This window comes from Phascolarctos cinereus, unplaced genomic scaffold (genome assembly GCF_003287225.1).
Source record: "Phascolarctos cinereus isolate Bilbo 61053 unplaced genomic scaffold, phaCin_HiC Scaffold_5;HRSCAF=322, whole genome shotgun sequence".
NCBI lineage: Eukaryota > Metazoa > Chordata > Mammalia > Diprotodontia > Phascolarctidae > Phascolarctos > Phascolarctos cinereus.
Genome location: NW_027555958.1, coordinates 151,800,667 through 151,823,934, shown reverse-complemented (window position 1 = coordinate 151,823,934; position 23,268 = coordinate 151,800,667). Strand labels below are relative to the sequence as shown.

Sequence of the window (23,268 nt, the reverse complement as noted above, 5' to 3'; positions counted from 1 at the left end):
TAACTCAGTTATAATCAGGAATGTGCTGGTAAATGTTTACAACAAGGTCTGGGGAGGGGGAGTATACATCACACACTTTTTTTTTTTTGGTGTGTAGGGCAATTGGGCTTAAGTGACTTGCCCAGAGTCACACAGCTAGTGAGTGTTATATGTCTAAGGCTGGATTTGAACTCAGGTCCTCCTGACTCCAGAGCCGGTGCTCTATCCACTGTGCCACCTAGCTGCCCCTACATCACACACTTTTAAGGTTAATCTACATTATTAATGTTTTTTCCATCAACAAAACAGTTTCCAAGGTGTAAGTGCTCATGCTGAAAATTTAACAATCGGCAAGCTAACAATTTAACAATCAGCATGCCCCTAATTATAGGGCGCTTTACTGGTTATAAAGTACTTTCCTCAGAATAATCCTGTGAGTTGGTGCAAGTATTATTATCCCCATTTGATGGATGAAAAAATTGACTCAGAGAATTTAAGTGACTTGCCCATAGTCACAGAATATTAGAGTCACATCTTAAACCCAGGTTTCCAGTCAGCGTTCTTTCTAGTACATTGTGAATATCACCTGAAGACAATTAAAACATGGGTGTTCCCTAAAAAGGCTGAGATCATCAGTTCCTTATCAGAAATATAATCCTCTTTTATAGCTTTGTTTCTGTGGGATAATCAGATCATACTTTCAACTTGAAGCAATTTCTAGAACATAACATGTTGTGATATGAAGACTACTTAGCATCTCTGAGGTCCTTTTTGTAATAAGTAGCCTGACTCCCTGAATCCTGCCCTCCCCCAGTTCCCATTTGGCCTCTGTTATCTGGAGACTTGACACTGCCCTAGGCTCTGGAACCAGAAATCTGGCTCCTAGGAGGAAGAAATAGAAGGAACAAAGGATCCATATTTGTGACATTATTATTATTATTATTATTATTAAATGTTGTTAATATGAATAGTGATTGATTGTGGTATTATTAATTAATAATAACCTTTGAATCCCCCTTGTTGCATAATCCTGGGCTCTAAATAAATATTGGATGAATGGATGAATACACAGCCCTCTGTCTGAACATGGTCTAACCAAATTCTTGCAATGTAGATAAAAATATGTAAAAGCAGTTTTGTTTGGGAGGCTTTTCTTCCAAATTCAGGCAAGAAAAATATCTCAGATCTAGAAAATTCAATGGGAAGAGCTTTTGTTCTGTTTCCCAACAGTCAAAATGAATAGTAGATAAGAATATTATTGTTATTGTAAGTAATTTGTTGTTGTTGCTTGTCCTTCATTTTTGAAGAGGACCATGACATCAGGGAGGTGATGCTTTGATATGCAAGTGAATTGGATTTAAGTGAGGGAGGGCTGTGCAAAGTTACCAGCCTCACTTTCTCTTTCGGAGCTATCTGGGTCCAGTGGGGACATATGGATCAGAATGACTGGAGATGGCCCTGGATGCAGTGGGAGACTTTGGCCTTTTCAAGCTAAGGTCTTTTCCAGGTCTCAGTTTGTCTGAGGCAACACTCCTTCAGTGATTGAGGCTTAATAAGAATTGAGGCAGAGAATGGCTTCTTTATCTAATCGAAATAAATAAATATAAGTAACAACAATAACCTACATTTGCAAAACACTTTCCTTGCAATAGCCTTGTGAGGCAAGTACTTCTTATGATCTTCATTTTACGTATGAAAAAAACTGAGGCTTAGAGAGGTTCAGACTCACCTAGGATCATGCAACTAATAATTGTCAGAGGCAAGTTTTGAACCCATGCTTCCTGATTCCAAGTCTAGTGTTCTTTCCACCTCACCACTACACAGATGTGGAGGAGAAGCTTCTTCCCACTGTTTCTACCAACTTCTTCATTTCCCCTCCTAGACATGTGCTTGTTGCTTTTTAGTATATTTGATTTTTGGTTTCTTTTTCAGGGTCAGTCAGAAAAGAAGCTACCACTATTCTGCCCCACCATAAAACAGAAGCCGTAGAACTGAAGCCTCAGCTAGGACTCCTTCTGCCTCATTTCAACATCTGCTACAACATAGAGGATCTAAAGAATTCTGCTGATGAGATGGAGCTCTTTTCCCTGGTACTGGAAAAACTCTGTATCTAAAAGAGAAGTGTGGAAGCAAGACTGGAGTCCAAGGAAGAGAAAGTGCTCCAAGAGAGTCCCCCCCACAGAGGGGTCCAAAGAGAGAGAGAGAGCTGTTTCCATAGTCCTTATAGACCACAGAAGGGGAGATTCCTCCAACAAGGAGCCTTTCCCCACTGACACTGTCACTCCCAATCATCTTCAGCACAGCCCTAGTCAGTGGGAACCAGTCAGAAATTTCCTGTGCCATCCCAGCAAGATGTATGTCTCTTTGGAAGGGTCCAGAGCACATGTCTAGCTCCTTGGGAGGTCCTCCAGCTCTATAAATTAGGGATTTCCTTTATCACTCCATTATACAGGGGAAAAAATATATATAGTTAATTAAAAACATTAAACATCAGTGCAAACAACAAAATTTATTTAGCTGCTATTTAAATTTAAATGATTTTCATGCATAAAATATCATAACATTGTTCATCATTCCCTCTGAGTCTCCATTTAGGATTTTTAAGGATTCCTGCTCTCACTACTTTTACTTGGTATAGTATGAGGAAATTCTATCAACTGTAATGAGACAGGGGAAATATACGAACAAGATTAACTTTAGAAAAAAAGAGGTCAAAATATCATCTGCAGATGACATGATGGTGTTACCTAGAAAATCAATCGCCTCAGCTCAAAGGCATTTTAGAATACAATGTTTGCTATTGTCCGAGAACCTGGTAAACCAATGGTCACTTTTTCAATCACCAAATTTCTGACACTTCCTCTGGGACTCTCACCTCCCTTTCCCTGTCCATTTTAAGTTGTTCAGAAGTTTCAGAGCATATTCTGTGAACAACAGAGATGGAAAATACTTCCAGCCTATGATGTCAAGGTGGCTAAAGTTGAAAACCGGAATTTATTAAAACCCAGCATGGCTTTTAAAAAGACAGCCAACTGGATTCCCTTCACAAAGGTAAAGATAGCTACCTGCTTCTGGTCTTTTGTCTCTTTATTGTGGGTTGTGGTAGGGCAACTGACAGATAAATTTCCAGGATGTCATGCTACTAAGCAGTTTTCAGAGCTAACAGGTCTCTATCCCCGCTCCTGGAGCAGAGTCCTGCAAGATGCAGGGAGAATCCAACACAGATTCTAGGTAAGCATTTAGTTTTCCATCTTGGGCTCCTAGGCTTATAAATCTGTTGCTGGAAGGGACTTCAGGGACCATCTAGTTCAATCTCCTCATTTTAAAGATAAGGAGACTAAGTCTCAGAGAAGTTAAGTGATTTTCCCAAAGTCACACGGGTAGTAAGCATCAGAATTGGGATTTGAACCCAACATGCATGTATTTTTGACTCATGATGTGCATGTGTCTGCACCAATCCATGTATCTCTTAGCATATCACATATACATATGTGTCAGTGTATATTAACACAAACCTAGCAGTCAAACTAACCTTATGTGTCACTGTCAGCTAGACTAGTATGAATTTTCCAGGGCTGTTTACGTTTTGGAAGAATAAGTAATTTTTTCAAATAGAATTGAGAGGGATTGCTTTCCAGTGGTAGAATTTCAAAGAGATATTTTGGAGCAGGGAAACTTTTCCTAAATCTTCAGATCACATTTTCTGCTCATGCATATACTTGATTATGATGTATTTAATATCCTTCATAACTAAAGATGTTGCAGTATTGTGTCTCAAACTGAGCTTCTGCATTTGTAAGAGGTATGCCCCAATGGTCAGCACCAGCTGCCAATGCAGCTGCTACTGCTGTGGTGTCTGTCTGTGTGTCTATGAACTTATTATACTGTTCCCACTGTCACAGTATCTTAGTTCTCTGACAAAAATTCCTCATCCCAGCCTCTACCTTCAATCATGCATTTCATTATAGTCTGGAACTTGACTGTTTGGGGGAATAATACTTGAGAATTTTGTTACATCATGATGATGATGATGATGATGATGATAGTGACGATGATGGTGATGATGAAATTGTCACATAGATTAAGCCAGAACGTGATCCTTGGCAGCAGAAGCTTTTGACCAAACTAAAAGAACGAAACAGAATCGATGCATTGATGCAACTGTACACAAAGTTTTTGAAGGTGAGGCTTGTTCTTTTTTAAATACTCTCAGTCTATCTTGCTGGAGTCATGTCCAAGAGATCTTAACTTTATTACTTAAATGTGAGTACGATGACTTATAAGAAGGACATCTCTAATGATGATGACAAATTTGGTCTTGCAGGGAGTAAGTGTAGTCTGATAGTAGAACAAATCTTATTAAAATAGCTTGAAGTAACACCACATCATGCTATTGAGAAAAAGTGTGATGCTTCTCCCGACCATTTGTCCTCTTCTTTGTTCCCATTGAGGTTTCCAACCCACTGCGAGTGATGGAGGCACTGCAGGCTCATGCATCAGCAGCCGTGGAGCCAGCTTCACCACTTCATTCCTTTGTGAATCCCCAGGGTATGGATCAGTGCACCTATGATCGAATCTGGGAGGAAATTTATAGCAACATCAACCTTCGCCAGGTATTACAGCTAGAAGTAACGGGCACACCTTTCAGCAAGCACATGGGGTTGCATATGTAGGAAATATGCAACGTTAGCATTTTACTTTGAAAACTTTTTGAGTGGCCCTTCCTAAAAGAGCTAGCTACATCATCCAAAACAAGAAACACTTATTTGTTCAGCACTAACTCCATCAGATGTCAGTGGATACAAAGAGACTCTTGCCCTCAAGGGATTTAAGCTCTATTTGGGAAGAAAGGACCTATCTTTTAAAAGACAGATGCTAATTAAAGGGAACATAGATTATGTGCCAGTAAAAGAGAGGCAGAAGAAAAATAAATTGTGGTCAGAGGGAAGTGCCAAGTTTTAAATCTTGGAGTTAGAGCAGCTGTTGAGTAATAGCAGTTAGACAGGGCGTGGTAATGCCAGTGGGTGGTGCTGTGGTCCATGGGGTCATGAAGAGTCGGACATGACTGAATGAATGAACAACACCAATAACTCCAGTGGGTAGCAAACATACTGAAGCTACAGTATGGTGTAGCAAATAGGGCTCTGGAGTAGGAGTCAAGGAGACCTATGTTCAAATCCTGCCTCAGATACTTCCATGCTAAGTTACTGGGTGTCATTTGTAAAAAATAAAGGTGTTGGGCTTGATGCCTTGTAAGGTCTCTTCCAGCTCTAAATCTACAATCTTATTAGACTGAGAAGATTGGAATGAAGCTGGAACCACTGTAATAGAGAGTGGCTATAGCGATAGAATCGAAGCCTCTCTATACAGATGACTCCAAAGCAGTATAGTCATCTTTATTCTCTCTTGAGCTCTAGTCTTACATTGCCACCAGTGGCCAGTTATCTCCATCTAAATGTCCTGATGGAACCTCAAACTCATCCCCTTCTTCCTAAAATTGCCCTGACTCCATTATTTCTCCACCATCTTTCCTGTCACTTAGACACTTGGTGTCATCTTCAACTCTTCTCCCTCCCCTCCCCCTATCCTTTTGATTCTATCTCTACAGTACCTCTCACATCTTGGTCTTCCTTTCTATTTACATAATCACTGTGCTGGTTTAGGCTTTTATTACATCTCACCTCATCTTCATAAATGGTTCCCCAACCTTTAATCCCTCTCCTTTCTAGTCCATTCTTCACATAGCTGCCAAAAATAATCCTATTAAAGCACATGTCTGGCCATGTCCCTCCCAGTCTTCATTAGTTCCCTTTGCCTCTAAATATGATGTAAACTCTTTAGCCAGCCATATTTCATATTATTCTCTTTCACGTGCTTCATGTTCCCCTCTACAAACAGATACTAATTGTTCCCTGATCTTTTCCTGCCTCCATATATTTGCATAAACCACCTCTTGTACCTTCTTATATCTCTCTATTGGAATCCTTCTCTGTCCTGAATCAATCAAGAAGCTTTTAATAGTTACTATGTGCCAGTAACCTTGTTAGGCCCCATACAAATATAAAAATGAAATAGATCTTGCCCTTAAGGAGTTTACATTCTGGGGAAACAACATATACATATATAATATATATCATATACCATATACCATATACACTTAGATACATATCTGTATATACATATAGTGTCTGTATATATATATATACAATCTATATTTTTAAAAATTTTTATTGGATATGTGGTTTTACAGGAGTACAGATTCCCAGTGACAAATTTTCTTCAGCAATGCAGAATGATGCCTTTCTAACTTGTGGTCTTAGAGAGTTGCCTGGGGCACTGAAGGGTTAAATGCTTTGGCCAAAGGAGGCCAAAGGAAGGAAGAAAAGTAAAAAAAGAAGGAAGACAGGAAATAAACATTTATGAAATGCCCATTGTGTACCAGGCATTGTGCTAAGTGCTTACAAATATTATTTCATTTGGTCTTTGTAACAAGCCTCAGAGGTGATAGGTACCATTATTATCCTCATTTTATAGTTGAGGAAACTGAGGCAAACAGAGATTAAGAAACTTTCCCAGGGTCACACAGCTAGTATCTGAGGCTACATTTGAACTCAGGTCATCCTGACTCCAGGCCCAGGACTTTATTCACTGTGCTACCTAGCTTCCTCTCTATATATCTGAGTTAAGCCTTCAGCATACACACACACACACACACACACACACACACACACACACACACATACACATACATATATGTATGTATTTTTATATATGTATGTATTTTATATATATATATGTATGTGTGTGTATATATATATATATATATAAATATATATATATATATATATATATGTTTATATATTTATATATCTTAGACAGACACTGTAGAAGGACAGTGAACTGGGCCCAGAATGGAATAGCACAAAAAGAATATTGATTTAGGAAAAGCTTGCACTTAGGAAAGCTGTTAACAATGGTCCTATTATCTACTCACATGCCTTTGTACAAAATATACGGGAAAGAACCTGGACCTGTGATTTCACTGATAAAGGGAACCTGTGGACAAGGAAACTCCCTCTACCAAAGCACCTTCCCTGTAGCTTATTGTCTTAGTTATCTGCCTAAGAACGCTGAAAGGTTAAGGGACTTGCCCAGGGTCACACAGCCAGTATGCATGTATCAGAGGAAGGATCCACACTCAGGTTTTTCTTTCTCTTGAGATCAGCTCTCTCTACACAAAGGTTTGGCTCCCTCTATACAAAATGGACGCAAAGTAAATAGAAAAAAGCATTTCAGATAGATCACAGCTTCTTAACCTATGTGAGTGTGTATGTGTGTGAGATGGATTTATTTACAATCTGGTAACATATATCCCTTCTCAGAATAATGTTTTTAAATGCATTAAATAAAATACATAGGATTAAGAAGAAAACTAGCCATATTAAATGCAGTTATCAAAATACTTTTAAAAATACATTCAGGGGGCCCAGGTTAAGAACTTCTGACCTAGACAATTTGAATTTCATCGAAAGCAGGAAATGCTGGGAATAGAGAGCAGTAACTACAGTGGAAGGAGGAAATCCGAGCAGTAGTGAGTGAGCTCGGAAAGGGTTCCTTCTCCTTTTGCCAGCTCTCCACTGGTCATGCCCACGGAGGGGAAAAGGGAGTTAGTCATTATTTTCTCTTTATATTTGCTGCTGCTTTCCTGCATTTGTAGAGGTAACAACGTTTGCCTGTAGCAAAAGGAAATATGGAGACCTTTGGCAAAGGTGTGGGTTGTATAAAACTGCCCAAATGTTGAAAAAGTAAGAAAACCACTTCCTCTGGCCCTTCACTGACTCACAGATGTTGTTCTTGGAACTGGCCAAGGAGAAAGCACAGCTCTGGGTACTGGATACATAAAACATTTTACAGTAAGAAGGCCTTAAGGAGTCTTAGGAACCCTTCCACTTCAGGGTCCTGAGGGGTAAATCAGCATCTTCACATCTCAGAAGCTCCTCAAGTCTTGAAAGAGGGGAAAGTGTCCAGCCCTTAACTTGGGCTTCCGTTATTTGAGGAGAGGAAATGCTTAGGAGCAGCTGCATAACTTCCAAATTGTTTTCTGTTGTACTTAAACAACAATAACTACCTTCCTACATATACTGTTTCATAGGAACTTCAGTGTGTCAGTTCACTGGGGCCACTGTGTCATGTAGCAGGGCCTTCTTCCTACTCCCTGACTTCTAAAAACAGCTCCGCATGTGGCCGTTGGCATGGAGATCAAGGTCAATGTTAGCCACTATAAGGAGCTCCAGGGGTGTGAATCTTATCACCAAGTGCTCTGTTGTTGGTTTGTAAAGTACTGAATGAATTTTCACAACTGCATATAGTTGGTTTTTTTTAACAACTGCATACTGACATATATCCCTCAGAGATGTCAAAAGAAACACTTCTGAAGTTGTCAAGTCACAATATGTATCTGGTTAACACTGATCTGAAGGAAGAGAGCAAACATTTATTAAGCTCCTGCCTGCAGACACTCTGTGCTAAGTGCTTTACAAATATCATCATTTCACAACAATACTATTATTATCCCCATTTTACAGTTGAGGAAACTGAGGCAATCAGAGGTGAAATCTCTTGGCCAGGGTCATTTAGCTAGTAAGCATCTAAGAACTGATTTGAACTCAAGACTCCAGACCCAGCAGTCTATCCACTGGGTCAACCTAACTGCCCTGGAAGGGAAAATTTGCCTTGTTAGCTAGTCAAGAAGCATTAATTGAGAACCTATTGGGATCAGCTAGCTGGATCTGTATTTGCATATGAGCAACTTCTCCTTTTTTCTTTAGCTGATGACAAGGGAGTGAGCTAAATAAATTTTCAAGGTTCCTTCTAATCCTCTGGTTCTCATCTATTTTGTTAAACCAAGCAAAAAAAGCAACTATACTGGCTCTAAAAAAGTTAGCATGCTAAGAAATCAGGGGCTGGGTAAATATCCTAATAAAGACTCTATTTTGATACTTCTTGGAAGGTAAGCTTCCCGAGGTTAGGGATTGTTTTATTTTTCTCTTTATATCATTCACACAAATTCTTAGAAGTAAAGGGTTATATCATTTTTGTGTTTGTATTCCTAGGGCCCAGCCTGGCACATAGTGAAGTGATTAATAAGTGTTTGCTGATTGTTTGGTTGATGGATAGATGCAGTGGATGGGTGATTTCATCAGCACACGTTTCTCCACCAATACAAATCATCCTGTGTGGTTTTTTTGCCATGCTCCATAAAGAATCCCTCCAAGGAACCGGAGGTCCCCCTCTGTTATCTGTCATGCCTTGCTGTAAGTCCTCAGTGCTGTTTTTACATCAATTCTTGCATGCACTGGTAATACGCTTGAGCTGGCTTATATACCAACCTGTTCCTTTGGGACATCTGAATTTTTCATTCTTCCAAGATTGTTGTATCTCTTGATTCCTAGCCAAATGGCAGCATGGAGAGAATACTGATAGTAAAGAAAAACCTTTTATGGCAACAAGCATGTGAGGATTATTAAAAGACATATCCTCAATATGGTCCAGCCCAACCTTATCTACTCAGTTCTGGACCCAGACCATCACTGCCTGTATAGTCCAAGATTCACAGAATACAGGCTGCCTCTCTAACCAAATGTCACAATCTGGGCAGTGTTCATTTTTCACCCATTTTGGGGTTTGGTGATTAGACCAATCTTTTTGATTGAGATTAGTCTAATAATGGTAATTTTTTAAACTTCATCTTACTATTAAGTATACATTCTCATCTCATATAATATTCTGTGAGTAAAAATGTTCTTTGCCTATTATGCTTGGGATGCTAAAATTTCACATTTAAAAAATGAGTGCATACTTGCTTGGGCACTACTTCCTTGATTTTGTCCAAAGTAGCTGTCTTGTTAAAGTGACCTGAACTAGTGGTTCCTGAAGATATTCAGTCCTGTAATGCCCAATTTAACATGTCAGGGAAATACTGTCTCTAAACAATGTGTATATAATTGGAATCTCAGCTCTCTGCTCATCTTTCATTCCCAAGGGGATAGTTAAATGGTGCAGCAGATAACAGCAGTGGGCTTGGAGTCAGGAAGCCCCAAATTCAAATTTGACCTCAGATGTCTACTAACTATGTGGCTCTGGACAAGTCACTTAATCTCTTGTTTTCTTAGTTTTCTCATCTGTAAAATGGGAATGATAATAGCCCTTACTTCCCAGGATTATTGTGAGGATAAAATGACATAATAATTGTAAAGTGCTTAGCACAGTGCCTTGCACTATAAGTGCTAAATAAATGTTTTTTGTTGTTCAGTCATTTCAGTTATTTCCAACTCTTCATGATCTCATTTGGGGTTATCTTGGCAAAGATACTAGAGGGTCTGCCATTTCCTTCTCCAGCTTATTTTACAGATGAGGAAACTGAGGCAAACAAGGTAGAGTGACTTGCCCAGGGTCACACAACTAGGGAGTGTTTGAGGCTGAATTTCAGCTCACAAAGATGAATCTTCCTTACTCCAGGTCCATCACTCTACTCACTATGCCACCTAGTGAGGATGATAATGATGTTACAGATTGTATCATTGGCCCTAGGAAAATATGTATGTATATAGAGAGATAGATTAATTGTTATAATTACTTTGGATTCTAGTCAGTACTTCTTTTTTTACATTTATCTTGTTCTAAGTTTTCTCATCTATAAAACATTTGATTAGACATTTGATTTTTTTTTCCTGTGCAATTTATTTCTGTGAGCTGTGCTCCACCCTCTTTCCCCTGAGGCTATGTCTTTCTCCTTTCTTCCATCATATCCAGTAAATGATGCCTCTCCCTCACTTTTGGCATAGACTAGCTATCCAGCAGGGCTTTCATGTTTTCCAGTCATTTCATGAAAATATCTTCTATCGTAACCTGAGTTCACCATTATGTTTCCACCTCCAAGTAGTTCTCTATAATTTTAGGACCCACTGAAATGGCTACTGTCTGATGGGAGAAAGATCATGGCCAATAGCTTTCAATCTGAGACCACACCAGCCATCCCTGAGACAGGAGCCCAAGGGAACCACAAGCCACTGAGCTGATGATATACTTTGCTGATCTCTTCCCCTCTCCCCTCATACCTACCCACTCCATGTTTTTTTCAATGCACCCAGAGAAACAGTGTGGAATAGTGGAATGAGCATTGGACTTGGAGTCAGAAGAAATCTCTGTTTGGATCCTACCTCTGACACTGATGAGTTGTGCGCTCATGAGCCTCAGTTTCCTTAACCATAAAATGAGGATAATAATACCTGTTGTACTTCCTTTATAGGTCATTATGAGGTTCAAATGAGATCTTCATAAATACTTTGCAAACTTTAAAGTGCTATGTAAATGTCAGCTAGGTGGCATAGTGGATAGAGTAGCAGACATGGAATCAGGAAGACCTGAGTTCAAATCCTGCCTGAGAAACTATTATGCTCCCCGACATTACACTTGAGGAACCTGAGAGGTTAAGGACTTGCCTAAGGTAACAAAGTAAGTATCTGAGGCTGGATTTGAACTCATTATCTTCCAAACTCCAGGCTCAGCGTGTGACCTAGCTTTCTTGGAGATAAGGCTTGCATGTGCAAAAGATCTATGAGTTTTAGTTGACCCTAAACTCAATATGAATTAACAGTGTGATAAGGCAGTAAAAAAACTGATAATACATCCCTTAGTTTTCATTAAGAGGAGTCTTATGTCAAGAAGGAGAAAAGTAGTAGGTCCACGGTATGCTTTTCTTGTCAGAGCACCTTTAGTATTGTATCCAAATCTAGATGCTATATTTTAGAAAGGAAATTGACAAACTGGAACATGCCCAGAAGAGATAGTGAGTGGACTCAATCATCTCATATGAAAGTCAATTGAAGGAACTATGGATGTTCGGTTTAGTGGTAGAGAAGATTTAGAGAGAACATGATGGCTGCCTTACTATTTGAAGGACTGTCCCATGGAAAAGAGATTAGACTTGCTTTATTTGGCCCCAGGGCACAGAGCTAAGAGAAGTCAGTGAGCTCAGTAGAGGCAGTATATAGTTCCATATGAGGCAAAAGCTCCCCAAAATAAGAACTGTACAGAAATGGAATGGGCTACCTCAACAGGTAGTGAGTTCCCTATCATTCAGTGCCTTAAGGTAGAACCTAGAAAATGATCTCTTAGGGTTGTTATTGAGAAGCAAGGCCCCAATCCTTGGGGAAGTTGATCCATCCATCTTTGGAGCTCCCACACAGTTGGTTGGTGACAGAGAATGTGCACAACTAGCCCAGCTAAGCTTCCTATATTTACTGGCTGGCCCGAGACACCAGACCAGGGGTGCGGAACCTGCAGCCTCAAGGCCACATGTGGCCCTCTGGGTCCTCAAGTGCCGCCCTTTGACTGAATCCAAAGTTCACAGAACAAGTCCCCTTCCTAAAAGGATTTGTTCTGTAAAACTTGGGCTCAATCAAAAGGCCACACCCAAGGACCTAGAAGGCCACGTGTGGCCTTGAGGCTGCAGGTTCCCCGCCCCTACACCACACCATGCATCAGCTTCACATTCCATCCACATGGGTGGGCTATCTTAATCTTTGTCTTCTAACACTGACCTGATTCTGATGGGTCAGCATCCTCCATGCTAGACCTGAAACCTGGATTTCCATACCTGCTCTTCTAGAATCCAGGTCCCAGTCTCTGTGGAAATTAACGCACCTATCTGTGGAGTAGTGCAGTGGAGAGAACGTGGACTCTAGAGGCTGAAAACTTGGATTTGATCCCTGGCCCTGCTACTCACTAACTTTGTGTCTTTGGTTAAGTCACTTTATGTCTCTAGCCTCAATTTCTCATTTATAAAATGAAGGAATTGGACTAGATGACCTCTAAGATCCCTTGTAGTTCCAAAGCTTTGATCCTATGATCTCTTTTAGCAAAAATGACAGCTGGGGTTAAGGAGAGAGTAAGGACTTTGGGAATTTTTTAAAATGCCCATACATACACAAATTTAGAGTAGAAAGAGACCTTAGTCTTTGGAGGGAGCTAATCCAATCCCTCATTTAACTGATAAAGAAACTGAGGCCCAGAGAGATCAGATTTTATATTCATTAGAGTCTTTTTACTTTATTTTTAAATTCCCATTCTCTCCATGTGGTATATAATTTTAAAAATCAGCACAAAGCCAAGTGAAATTACATAGTAAGCCTTCTGCAAATAAACAAAGACGCAGCATTTTCATTCTGGTAAATCACATCTGTTTTCCTCAGTGCTCTTCAGTGAACAGAAACCAAGGCATCTAGAATGCACACTACACACTATGGGCATGGAAGTTGTTGAGTTTCTAAGGAAGTGGCTAAATTCCTGAAGAAAGGAAGAGATGAGGAGTCTGTGGAAGGCTTTACAACCTCTATGATCCCTCAGGAGCATCACACATTACCTTCGTTTGCCAGATAAGATATCATTGCTGGGTTTAGATATCAATAAAAAAAAATTAAAAGAGACAGAAAACCAAGCAAATAAAGTCATATTACCATCAGTAACTCCCATTAAAGTCCTCTTTTGATACCTCAGAGGTCATGAAGGCGACCTTGAGTTGTCAGAAGCTATACCCACACCAAGTACAAGCTCTGGCAAGATCTACCAAGTTGGAAAGGCTCAAGAAGAGGCCAGGTGATAGCATATCTGTCATCCAAGGAACAGTGCAGAAGGGTTCATTATCACAAAAATGGTAAAGAGTCACTAAATTGATTTAGCCACAGAAGCTCAAAAAGACTAACATGTGGAGGGGTTGTAATCTCCATTGGTGGAAAAAATGGCTAAATTACTGAAATCAAGGGTTCTTGAAGCATGAGGATAAATAAATAATTCAAGTCTTCCCATGCTTTATTTTCAAATTAATGATATAGAGGAGAGAGAGAGAGAGAGAGAGAGAGAGAGAGAGAGAGAGAGAGAGAGAGAGAGAGAGAGAGAGAGAGAGATTAAATGCTTATCATGTGCCAAGCACCATGCTGGAGATATAAATACAAGCAAACATGACAGTCCCTGCCTTCAAGGAGCTTACATTCTAACTGGAAGGGTAGTACATAAAGGGGAGCTGAAAAGTTGGGGAAGAACTCTCAGAGCAGCAGGGCATAGTTCTTGGAGGCCCAGTCCCTGGCAAGACAAGGTTAAAGCTGACCTATCAGAGCCACGGGACCCACGAGCAGAGTCCAGGTTACAGGTGGGAAGGAGATGGAGCTGATAGTCCAAGTAGAAGCGGCATGACTAAAAAGATAATCACTTCTGGGGCAGTATTAGAGTCATTCTAATTAAGTCTTTTTTTCTTTCCTCTTATTCTTCTTATCCCCTCAGGGAGAAAATACTGAGGAGGAAGATCTTTCCATGGAGGGCAATGGCACCAATGGACCCCAAATTAGTCCCAGCCATTGTGCTGGGGAACCTTCGAGGAAGAAGAAACAAACAGGGTACAGGGGGAAATTAGATAATTTCACGCATGCTTTTTGGAAACACAAATGCTGATTAATATCTGGCTTTTAAGTGTTAGCTCAAAAATATCTGCTGCAGGGGGAAAAAAATCCAAACCTGTTGAAGGAAAGATGGAAGGAAGTCAGTAAGAAGTATTTGTGATCTTAATAAGTGTGTTTCTTAGGAGAAATTTCTGTTAGCACTGTTGTTATTTTTCATCATCCTCCAGTGAAATTTCCAAGGGAAGTAATTTACAAAAACCTTTAGATGAAAGACAAATCTTTCAATTTAGAAACTGTGTGGTACAGCAAAAAAAGTTCTAGGCTTAAAGTCAGGCGAGCCCTGGGTCTGAATCCTACCTCTGACACTTACTAGATGAAGCCCCACCTCTCTGAGCCTCAGTTTCCCCATTTTAAGAATGAGAATAATAATCCCTATAGTGTTTACCTACCTTACAGAGCTGTTAGTCAACAAGGATAAGTACTTAGCATGGTGCCTGGCACATAGCAGGGGCATAATTAATGATTATTGATTAAGTACCTGCTACATGCCAGGAGCTGTGCCAAATGCTGGAGATACAAAGAAAGGCAAAAACAGTCCCTGCCCTCAAGGAGCTTATATTCTAACGAAGGAAACAGCATGTAGAATAGAGGAGATATGTATATGGTACAGACTAGATGAAAGGTAATCCAAGAGGAGAAGGTCACTACTAGCCTCCTTTTCCTAGGATCATAGATTTATTTTGTTTTTGTTTGGAGGCAGTTGGAGTTCAGTGACCTGTCCATGATCGCACAGTTTCCAGTGTTGAAGATGCCTGTTGGGTAAATACTGCAAGAGAAGGAGGTTCTGGTGCTACTCAGGGCCTGGGATCTCACCACTATGTACATTATACACCAGCAGACTACAAGGTGAGATGTTTTATAACTATTCCTTTTAAAGCACAGTATTATGTGCGTTCTCTGGTTAGAGAGGCAACTTGGCACAGTGCTTAGAGAACGGACCTCAGAGCAAGAAAGACCTGGATTTGAATCCTACTTATTAGCGGTGTGACCTTAAGGAAGTTATCTGACCTCTCAGCACTCCAGGCAACTTTCTAAAACACTTTTCTGTGTCATGGACCCCTCTGGCAGTCTGGTGAAGTTGATGGGCCCTTTTTAGGACTCACATTTTTAAATGCATCAAGAAAATACATTGGGTTACAAAGGAAATTGATGATATTGAAATAAGTTATCAAAACATTTTTTGAAAAACAAATTAATGCACCCCAGGATAAGAACTCTTGTTCTAAGGCAATGAGTTGCCAAGCAAACGTTGATTTGCATTAGTAGAAGCTTTGGGAATTCCTGTTACCTATGAAATAAGAGATTCACTTCAAAGTATGCATTTTCTCTCTCTCTCTCTCTCTCTCTCTCTCTCTCTCTCTCTCTCTCTCTCACACTCTTACACACACATCAATAGAAATAGAGGATATTAAGGCTGAAAACAACCATAGAGATCATCTAGCTAGTACCATCTTTTTGTTTTTGTTACAGATAATTATAAAAATAATAAGTAGCATTTAAATAGCACTTTAAAGTTTGCAAAGCACTTTACAATATTACCTCATTTCAACTCCACAACAACCTTTGGAGGTGGATACTATTATGATCCCCATTTTACAGATGAGGAAACTGAGGCAGATGGTGGTAATGGGGTCACATCTGGAAAGTATCAGAGGCAGAATTTTAACTCAGGTCTTCCTGACTCCAAGTCCAGCACTCTGTCCACTGAAGAATTTGAGGCCTAGAAGGATGAAGTGGACAAATGTCCAAGGTCACAAAGCTAGGATTCAAACCCAGGTCCTCTAACTCTGAATCTAATATCCTTCCCACTTTATCCTTTTACCCAAAGTTATCACTCCTGGGACCCCAAACAAGGTTTTGATAGCAAGAAAATAACTACATGTACAAAAATGTTAACAATATGTACCTGTGACAATAAAACATGGAGTCAACAATTGGAGCGATAGCAAAATGGTGCAGTAGGAAGTTTGGAATCAAAGGACCTGTGTTCAGATTCAGGCCTGTCTCTCCTGTGTTGTGGTCTGAGAGGTTCAGAGACCTCTCAAGGACCAAAGTTCAGGACAGGGACATTCTGGAATCAATTAATGGACTCAAGCAATCTTTAAGTCAAGTTGGCAAAAGTTTATTGTTAAGCTTTTCAGCGGAAAAAGTTCTTAAGGAAACCATGACCTTAGAGGGGTACAGTTAAGTTTATATAGGATAAACTCTATTAAAATGTGCCAAATATGCTACCTAGGTGATGCTGAGTGCGGTTAGGGAATGGTTAAGGAGTGGTCAGTTCTTAAGGGAACATGCATTTTTTGTATCTACTGCGCAGGTGTTTTACCCAGAGTTCACCAGGAAAAGGCCAAGGGAGGGCCACATGGAGGTATGATTTTAGGCCTGCTAAGTTACTAAGTTAACTAGTGGTCAGAGCTGACTGAGGGTTGCCCAGTCTGCCACCAATCAATGTCATGTTTGACAAGATAAATGTAGGGAGTATACATATGTCTTAAGTCTAGAATACACATAATGAGGAGTCTGGGATGCAAATAATGAGGTAGAGAGTTGGTATAGATAGTCTAGTGGTTACAAATATCTTTATCACCCAGTACAAAGCCAGTTCAAACTAATAATTCTTACAGGTGCAGTGTGTAGCTACACCAGGGAGAGAGACAAGTGGTTGCTGAGGCCAACTCGTGAGTAATTGCTAGGCATAGTGTTTTAGAGGCTAGGGAGAAATATGGTCTTGGAATTGGGGTCCAAGCACAGGCACCCAAGCACCCCATCACTTGTGTGATTCTGAACAAGCCGCAGCCTTTCTGGCCTTCTTCTGAGGACCTTTCCAGATCTAGAACTATAGGACCTTATGACTTTCCCTTCCATCGTTCCCTCCCTCTGAAATGAGGTCATATTTCTGCAAATCAGACTCTCATGGACCACATGAACAAGATGTATCCCAGCAGAGCTACAGCTCAGTACTCACATGAGGTTTCTTTACTTCCCCTTTACTTTAATTTTGTGCTAATGACCCAATTCTGACCTTCCTTCAGAGGGTTTTGTGGTCTAGAGAGTTGTTCCTTCAATATTGTGTTTGGAGAAGTAAGAGGAAGGCTGCAAGCAGAGCTATTCACTGGCATTAGAAAATAGCCTGATGTCCCAGCAATGAAGACGGAAGGCACAAGTGAATCAATGCCAAGAGAAATATTTGCTGGGTTTACTCACCATAGCAAAACTGGGACCGCAGCCTTGATTTAGACTTTCTATCCTTGAGATTTGTTCTCTGAATTGTTCGAATGTATCTGAGGCCATTTTCTAGGTTCATAGTTTCATAGTCAAGTCAAAAAGAAATTATTGAGCACTTATTAAATATGTGCCAGACACTGTGTCTGGTCATAGGATCATGGGTTTGGAGCTGGAAGATACCTTAGACTCAACAGGTAAATAAATATTTATTAAGTGCTTACCCATGTTTCAGGCACAGTGCTAAGGGCTAGAAAATATAAATACAAACAAAAAGGAGAGTCCCTGCCTTCAGGATGCTACATTCTAATGGAGGTAAGACAATACACGAGGCAGGCAACGAGGTGGCTCAGTGGATAGAGAGCAGGGCCTGGATTCAGGAAAATGAGTTCAAATGTGGCCTCAGACACTCACTAGCTGTGTGACTCTGGATAAGTCACTTAACAACCTCTATTTGCCTTAATGCATTGGAGAAGGAAATGGCAAACCACTCCAGTATCTTTACCAAGAATGCCCTATGGACAATATGGTCCATACTGGAGTTGGACACAACTCAGCAACAACAAGACAATACATAAAAGGGAGCCAAAAAGGAGAAGGTATGTGGGGAGTGGGGTGGGGTGGGGGGTAAAGAAAGTCTAGAGAGTCAGAACTTGAGCCTGGTAGGTAGGTGCTATCATTATGACCATTTTACAGATGAGGAAACTGAGGCAAACAGAGGCTAACTGACTTGCCCAGGTCACACCGCTAGTGATGATAATAACTGCTAATATTTACCATATGCCAGGTACTGTACCAAGGACTTTGCAGTTATTACCTCATTTGATCCTCACAACAACTCTGGGAGGTGGTGGGTGCTCTCATTATCCCTATTTTATAGGTGATGAAACTGAAGCAGAGGTTAAATGACTTGCCCAGAATCACACAACTAGACTACTAAGTGTCTGAGGCTGGATTTGAACTCAGGTCTTTCTAACATTGGGCCCAGTGCTGTACCCACTGTAACACCTACCTACCTTTAGAGGAGAGGAATGAAGACATGGTTGGCCTGGACATGTTCCCTTAAAAGGCAGGTTCTAGGAGGAGCCAGCCAATCAGAGGAAGAGGCTCTGGGGGCAGAGAATACTTTTAGTGTGAGAAGTCCAACAGTGGAAAATAACTTCAGGGTGAGGGGACTTCTCTAGCATGGTAGGGAAAGCCTGGAGAGTCAAGAAGACATGGCTGCCCAAGGTGTTCCTAGAAGGAACTGGCCAGTCAGAGGAAAGAACTCCAGGGGTGGAGAGATGAGGAAATCGAGGCCTAGAGAAGTTAATGTGACCTGCCTGAGATTACACAGCTAGTAAGTGGCAGAGTCAGGATGTGAACTCGGGTCCACCTCTCTTTTCATTGTACCTGGTTCCTCTGCTTCTCCAGCTTCGGAATCATAGGATCATAGGTTGTAGAGCCTGAAAAGAACTTGGAGATGAAGAGAAGGGGAGGAGAAGAAGGAGCAGAATAACAGTTCTGTAGCATTTTATGCACATTCTCCTTTGAGCCTCACAACCATTCATTGAGGCAGATACTGTAGGTATTGTCCCACTTTTACACAGGCCAGGTATTCCTGACTCCAGGGCCCTTTCCACTGCATCATGACCCCATTCATGTGAAATTATGCTTGGCAAGATACAGCCTACCTTGAGAACACTGTGAAGGATTTGTTGAATGAATGAATAAATAGAACGAATGAATCATTCAGTCCTTTGGACAAAATCAGGCATATTTTAGTTTTTCAGAAGAAAAGTGCCATGGGATTCAAAGGTGCCTTTCACCCCAATTCTCCTTCTCCAGCACTGCCAAGCACAACACTGTTACTACTATTTTTGAAGTGGCCAAGCATTAATAAGTCTTTCAAAGTTACATATGTGGCTCTGTAAGACCTTGGCATACCTTTTTTTCAGTATTGTTCCACAGAAAATTTTGGTAAAAACAACCGCTAGAAACTTCTGGCATGGTTTCAATTAAATAAAGGAAAACAAAAGCTAATTCAGAGGGTCTCTTGAATTAAGAGCTCTTGCTCAAAGGCTCCACTAAGATGTGTTTGCTGAGCAAAGGGAGTCCAGTGATGTCTGCCTTTGATTGTGAGCAGTGGGCATGGTTTAGAAATGGATTTCCATAAAAGCTTATTTAAACTTAAGAAACGCAAGATTTGATGATGACTAGAATCTAGAGCAGGAGTTCTTAACCTAGATGATCTACAGATTTAGAAGGGAAAAAATTTATATTTTTATTTTCACTTAACTTTTAACTGAAATTTAGCATTTCCTTCCACTAAGAATTTAAAAAAACAAACACACAAATACATTATTCTGAAAAGGGGTCCATAAGCTTCATCAGACTGCCAAAGGTTCCATGACACAAGAAGAGTTCAGGAAATTTCTAGAAGAATTGTGGTATAGAGTCAGAAAGACCTAGGTTCAAGCCCTATTTCTGATCCATACTAATTGTGTGACACTGAGCAAATCGCTAAATCTCTCTGTGCCTCAGTTTCCTCATCAATATAACGTGAGAGTTGAACTCAGTGGCCTCCATAGCCCCTTCCAGTTCTAAATCTATGACACTGTGATCATTTATAATTAGTTTTATTGGTTTTTCATTTTTTTTTAGTTTTATTTGTTTTAAATTTTGATTGATTCCCCTTGTTTTTACACGATCATTTATAATTATTAGAGAGACAAGAGAAAGAAAGTAGTATTTAGGTCAGAGAGTCCTGGGTTTAAATCTGTTATTTACAACTTGTGTGATCTTATCATTTAACTTTCCTGGGTCTCAGTTTCCTTATTTGTAAAAGGAGAGGATTGGATTCTATGGTCTCTATATGGACATGCTATCTCCCCGGACTAGATTATAAACTCCTTGAAGGCCAGGGCCCTTTCATTTTTGTCTTTGTATCACCAGCACTTAGCACAGTCTCTGGCATGAAATAGCAATAATAATAAAAGCGTGTATATAACACTTTAAGGTTGGCAAAGCACTTTACATATGTAATCTCACTGATTCTTCCCACCAACTCTATGAGGTGGATGTTGGTATCACATGGCTAATAAGTATCTGAGGGCAAGGTCTAACTAAAGTCTTCTTGACTCCAAGTCCCATATTCTATATGTTGTGCCACCCGCCTGCTTTATAGGCATTTAATAAATGCTTGTTGATTGATCAGTTAAGTCCAGATCTAAATTCTAGGCTCCTACCGCTGGACGTATTTCTTAGGTATTTCTTCCTAAAACAGCCAGCCTTGTCAGAACACAGTAATTTGTTTGCAGTCATAGGTTAATGACCGCTCTGAGGAAGCTATTGGGAGGCCATGGAGATAAAATAGAAGAAAATTACGCTGTAGTACTTGCCAAGTTCAATCATCGCTATTTTGTTGCTGTACATAGCCCAGTAGCACAACTCTGATATAGCATAGGATTCTAGATTCTGAATTAGAAAGGATTTTTTGTTGTTGTTCAGTCATTTCAGTCATGTCCAACTCTTTGTGACCCCATTTGGGGTTTTCTTGGCAAAGATACTGGAGAGGGTTGTCATTTCCTTCTCCAGCTCATTTTACAGATGAGGAAGTTGAGGGAAACAGGGTTAAGTGACTTGTCCAGGATCACACAGCTAGTAAGTGTCCGAGGCCGGATTTGAACTCAAGAAAGTTGGGTCTTCCTGACTGTAGGCCCAGTACGCTTTCTAATGTGCCACCTAGCTGCCCCAGAAAGTATTTTAGAAGTCATCTCTTCTTATCCCTTTGTTTTTCAGATGAGGAGCTGAGACCTAGACAGGTTAAGAGATTTGTCCCTTGATGCTTGTTTCTTTCCTCTGAGATTATCCCCAGTTGATCCTGTCTATATCTTGTTTGTTCATGGTTGTTTGCATTAGAGTGTGAGCTCCTGGAGGGTAGGGACTGTTTTTGCTTTTTATACTTTTTATACTTTGTATACTGAAGGCTTAGCATAGTGCCTGGCACATAGTAGGCATACTTGTCCATGATCATGTAGAGATACTAAAGTAGTAGATTTAGATACAAATCCACATCCTGTGACTTCAAATCCTAAACTCTTTCCACTGTACCAAGATAGCTTCATCTGCTGGCTGAAACAGTTTCCTGAACCACTTTCAAAGTGAAGCAGGAAATATTGGGATTTGTTGAGGAAAGACAGTAACTGTGTACCCAGGAGCCCAGCCCAGGTTCCTGCCTTTCTGACCCCCTCTCACTCTAATGAAGGGCTTTGAAAAGGCAGTATTTGCGCTTGTGAATAATACCATATGCAGAATCTTGCCCTGGGTTTCCTCTCTACTGAGAGGAGGGAAATTTGTTTCCATCTGTTCTCTGGAACCAAGATTGGTCATTGCAATTAATCTGAACTTGGTGGACTTTTTGTGCTGTTTTAATTTATGTTTATTTATTTTTCATTGGAATAAAAACACGAACAGCAACGACAATAATAGCTAACATTTATATGGCCCTTTAAGAGTTGCAAAGTACTTTACAAATATTATCTCATTTGATCCTCACAACAACCCTGACAGGTAGGTGCTATTATTACCCCTATTTTACAGATGAGGAAACCAAGGCAAGCAGAGATTAAATGACTTGACCAAGGTCAGACAACTGGTAAGTGTCAGACTCAGGGTCTGAACTCAAGTCTTCCTGAATCCAGATCCAATGATCTAACCACTGTGCATTGGATTTACAAATGAAGTAATATATGTGAAGATCTTTGCAAACCTTAATGGGCTATAATTACATGTTATTATAACATGTCATAACACCAACAGTAATGATAATATTTCCCTCTCAGAGTTGTTGTGAGGATAAAATGAGATTACATTTGTAAAGCTCTTTGCAAACCTTAAAGTGCTATGTAAAATGCTAGCTATTATTATAGTCATTGTATGTATTATACCCCCAAACATACTGGGATGACTTCCTACATGTAAGTACCAGTTGTAGAGTAAAATTTATAGAAGAAGGTTTATAAATAAAAGAAAGAAACAGAAAATCTTGATTGAATGACGATCTTTCCAATCTTCTATGTAAATTTGTAGAGTCACTTAGAGCCCCAAACATGAGAATTCCTATGTTGATTTTGGTTAGTGTGGATACTTCTACAGGGGTATGGTGGTAAATGTCATTTGCTAATTCCTAATGTATAAAATGCTCAAATTAAAAAAAAAGTTCTTAATAATCTGCTCACTTACTGCTTCTGGTATACCACTTGGATATTTTAAATAACTTAACCTTTCAGAGACTTTGCTAATCTATAAAATAAATGGGTTGAACTAGATGATCTCTAAAGTTCCTACCAGCTCTACATCCTGTGACGAAACCTGAAGAGATGAGTGAGTTCATCTTCATCTCTTTGGCAAGACCACATGACTATACCAGACAGAAAAGAAGCCATCTTGGTGTTTGGTTTTTAAGCCTTCTAGACACAGCCCCACACCATGTAATTCTCCTTGCATAAATCAATCAACAAGCACATTCACATCCAAAAAAATAATGATTACTTAAAATTTCAGTTGTAATGGG

General features: G+C 40.1%; 1 protein-coding gene across 1 annotated transcript in view; it reads left to right on the top strand.

Annotated features, from left to right (window-relative positions):
- The window catches only part of LOC110222916 (uncharacterized), a 195,358-nt gene that overhangs the window by 17,302 nt on the left and 154,788 nt on the right, over positions 1 to 23,268 (top strand). Inside the window, 6 exon segments of the mRNA XM_078155582.1 lie at positions 1,912 to 2,088; positions 2,879 to 3,030; positions 4,060 to 4,161; positions 4,431 to 4,592; positions 14,317 to 14,429; positions 15,209 to 15,338. Coding sequence (XP_078011708.1) covers positions 1,912 to 2,088; positions 2,879 to 3,030; positions 4,060 to 4,161; positions 4,431 to 4,592; positions 14,317 to 14,429; positions 15,209 to 15,338 — 836 coding nt within the window.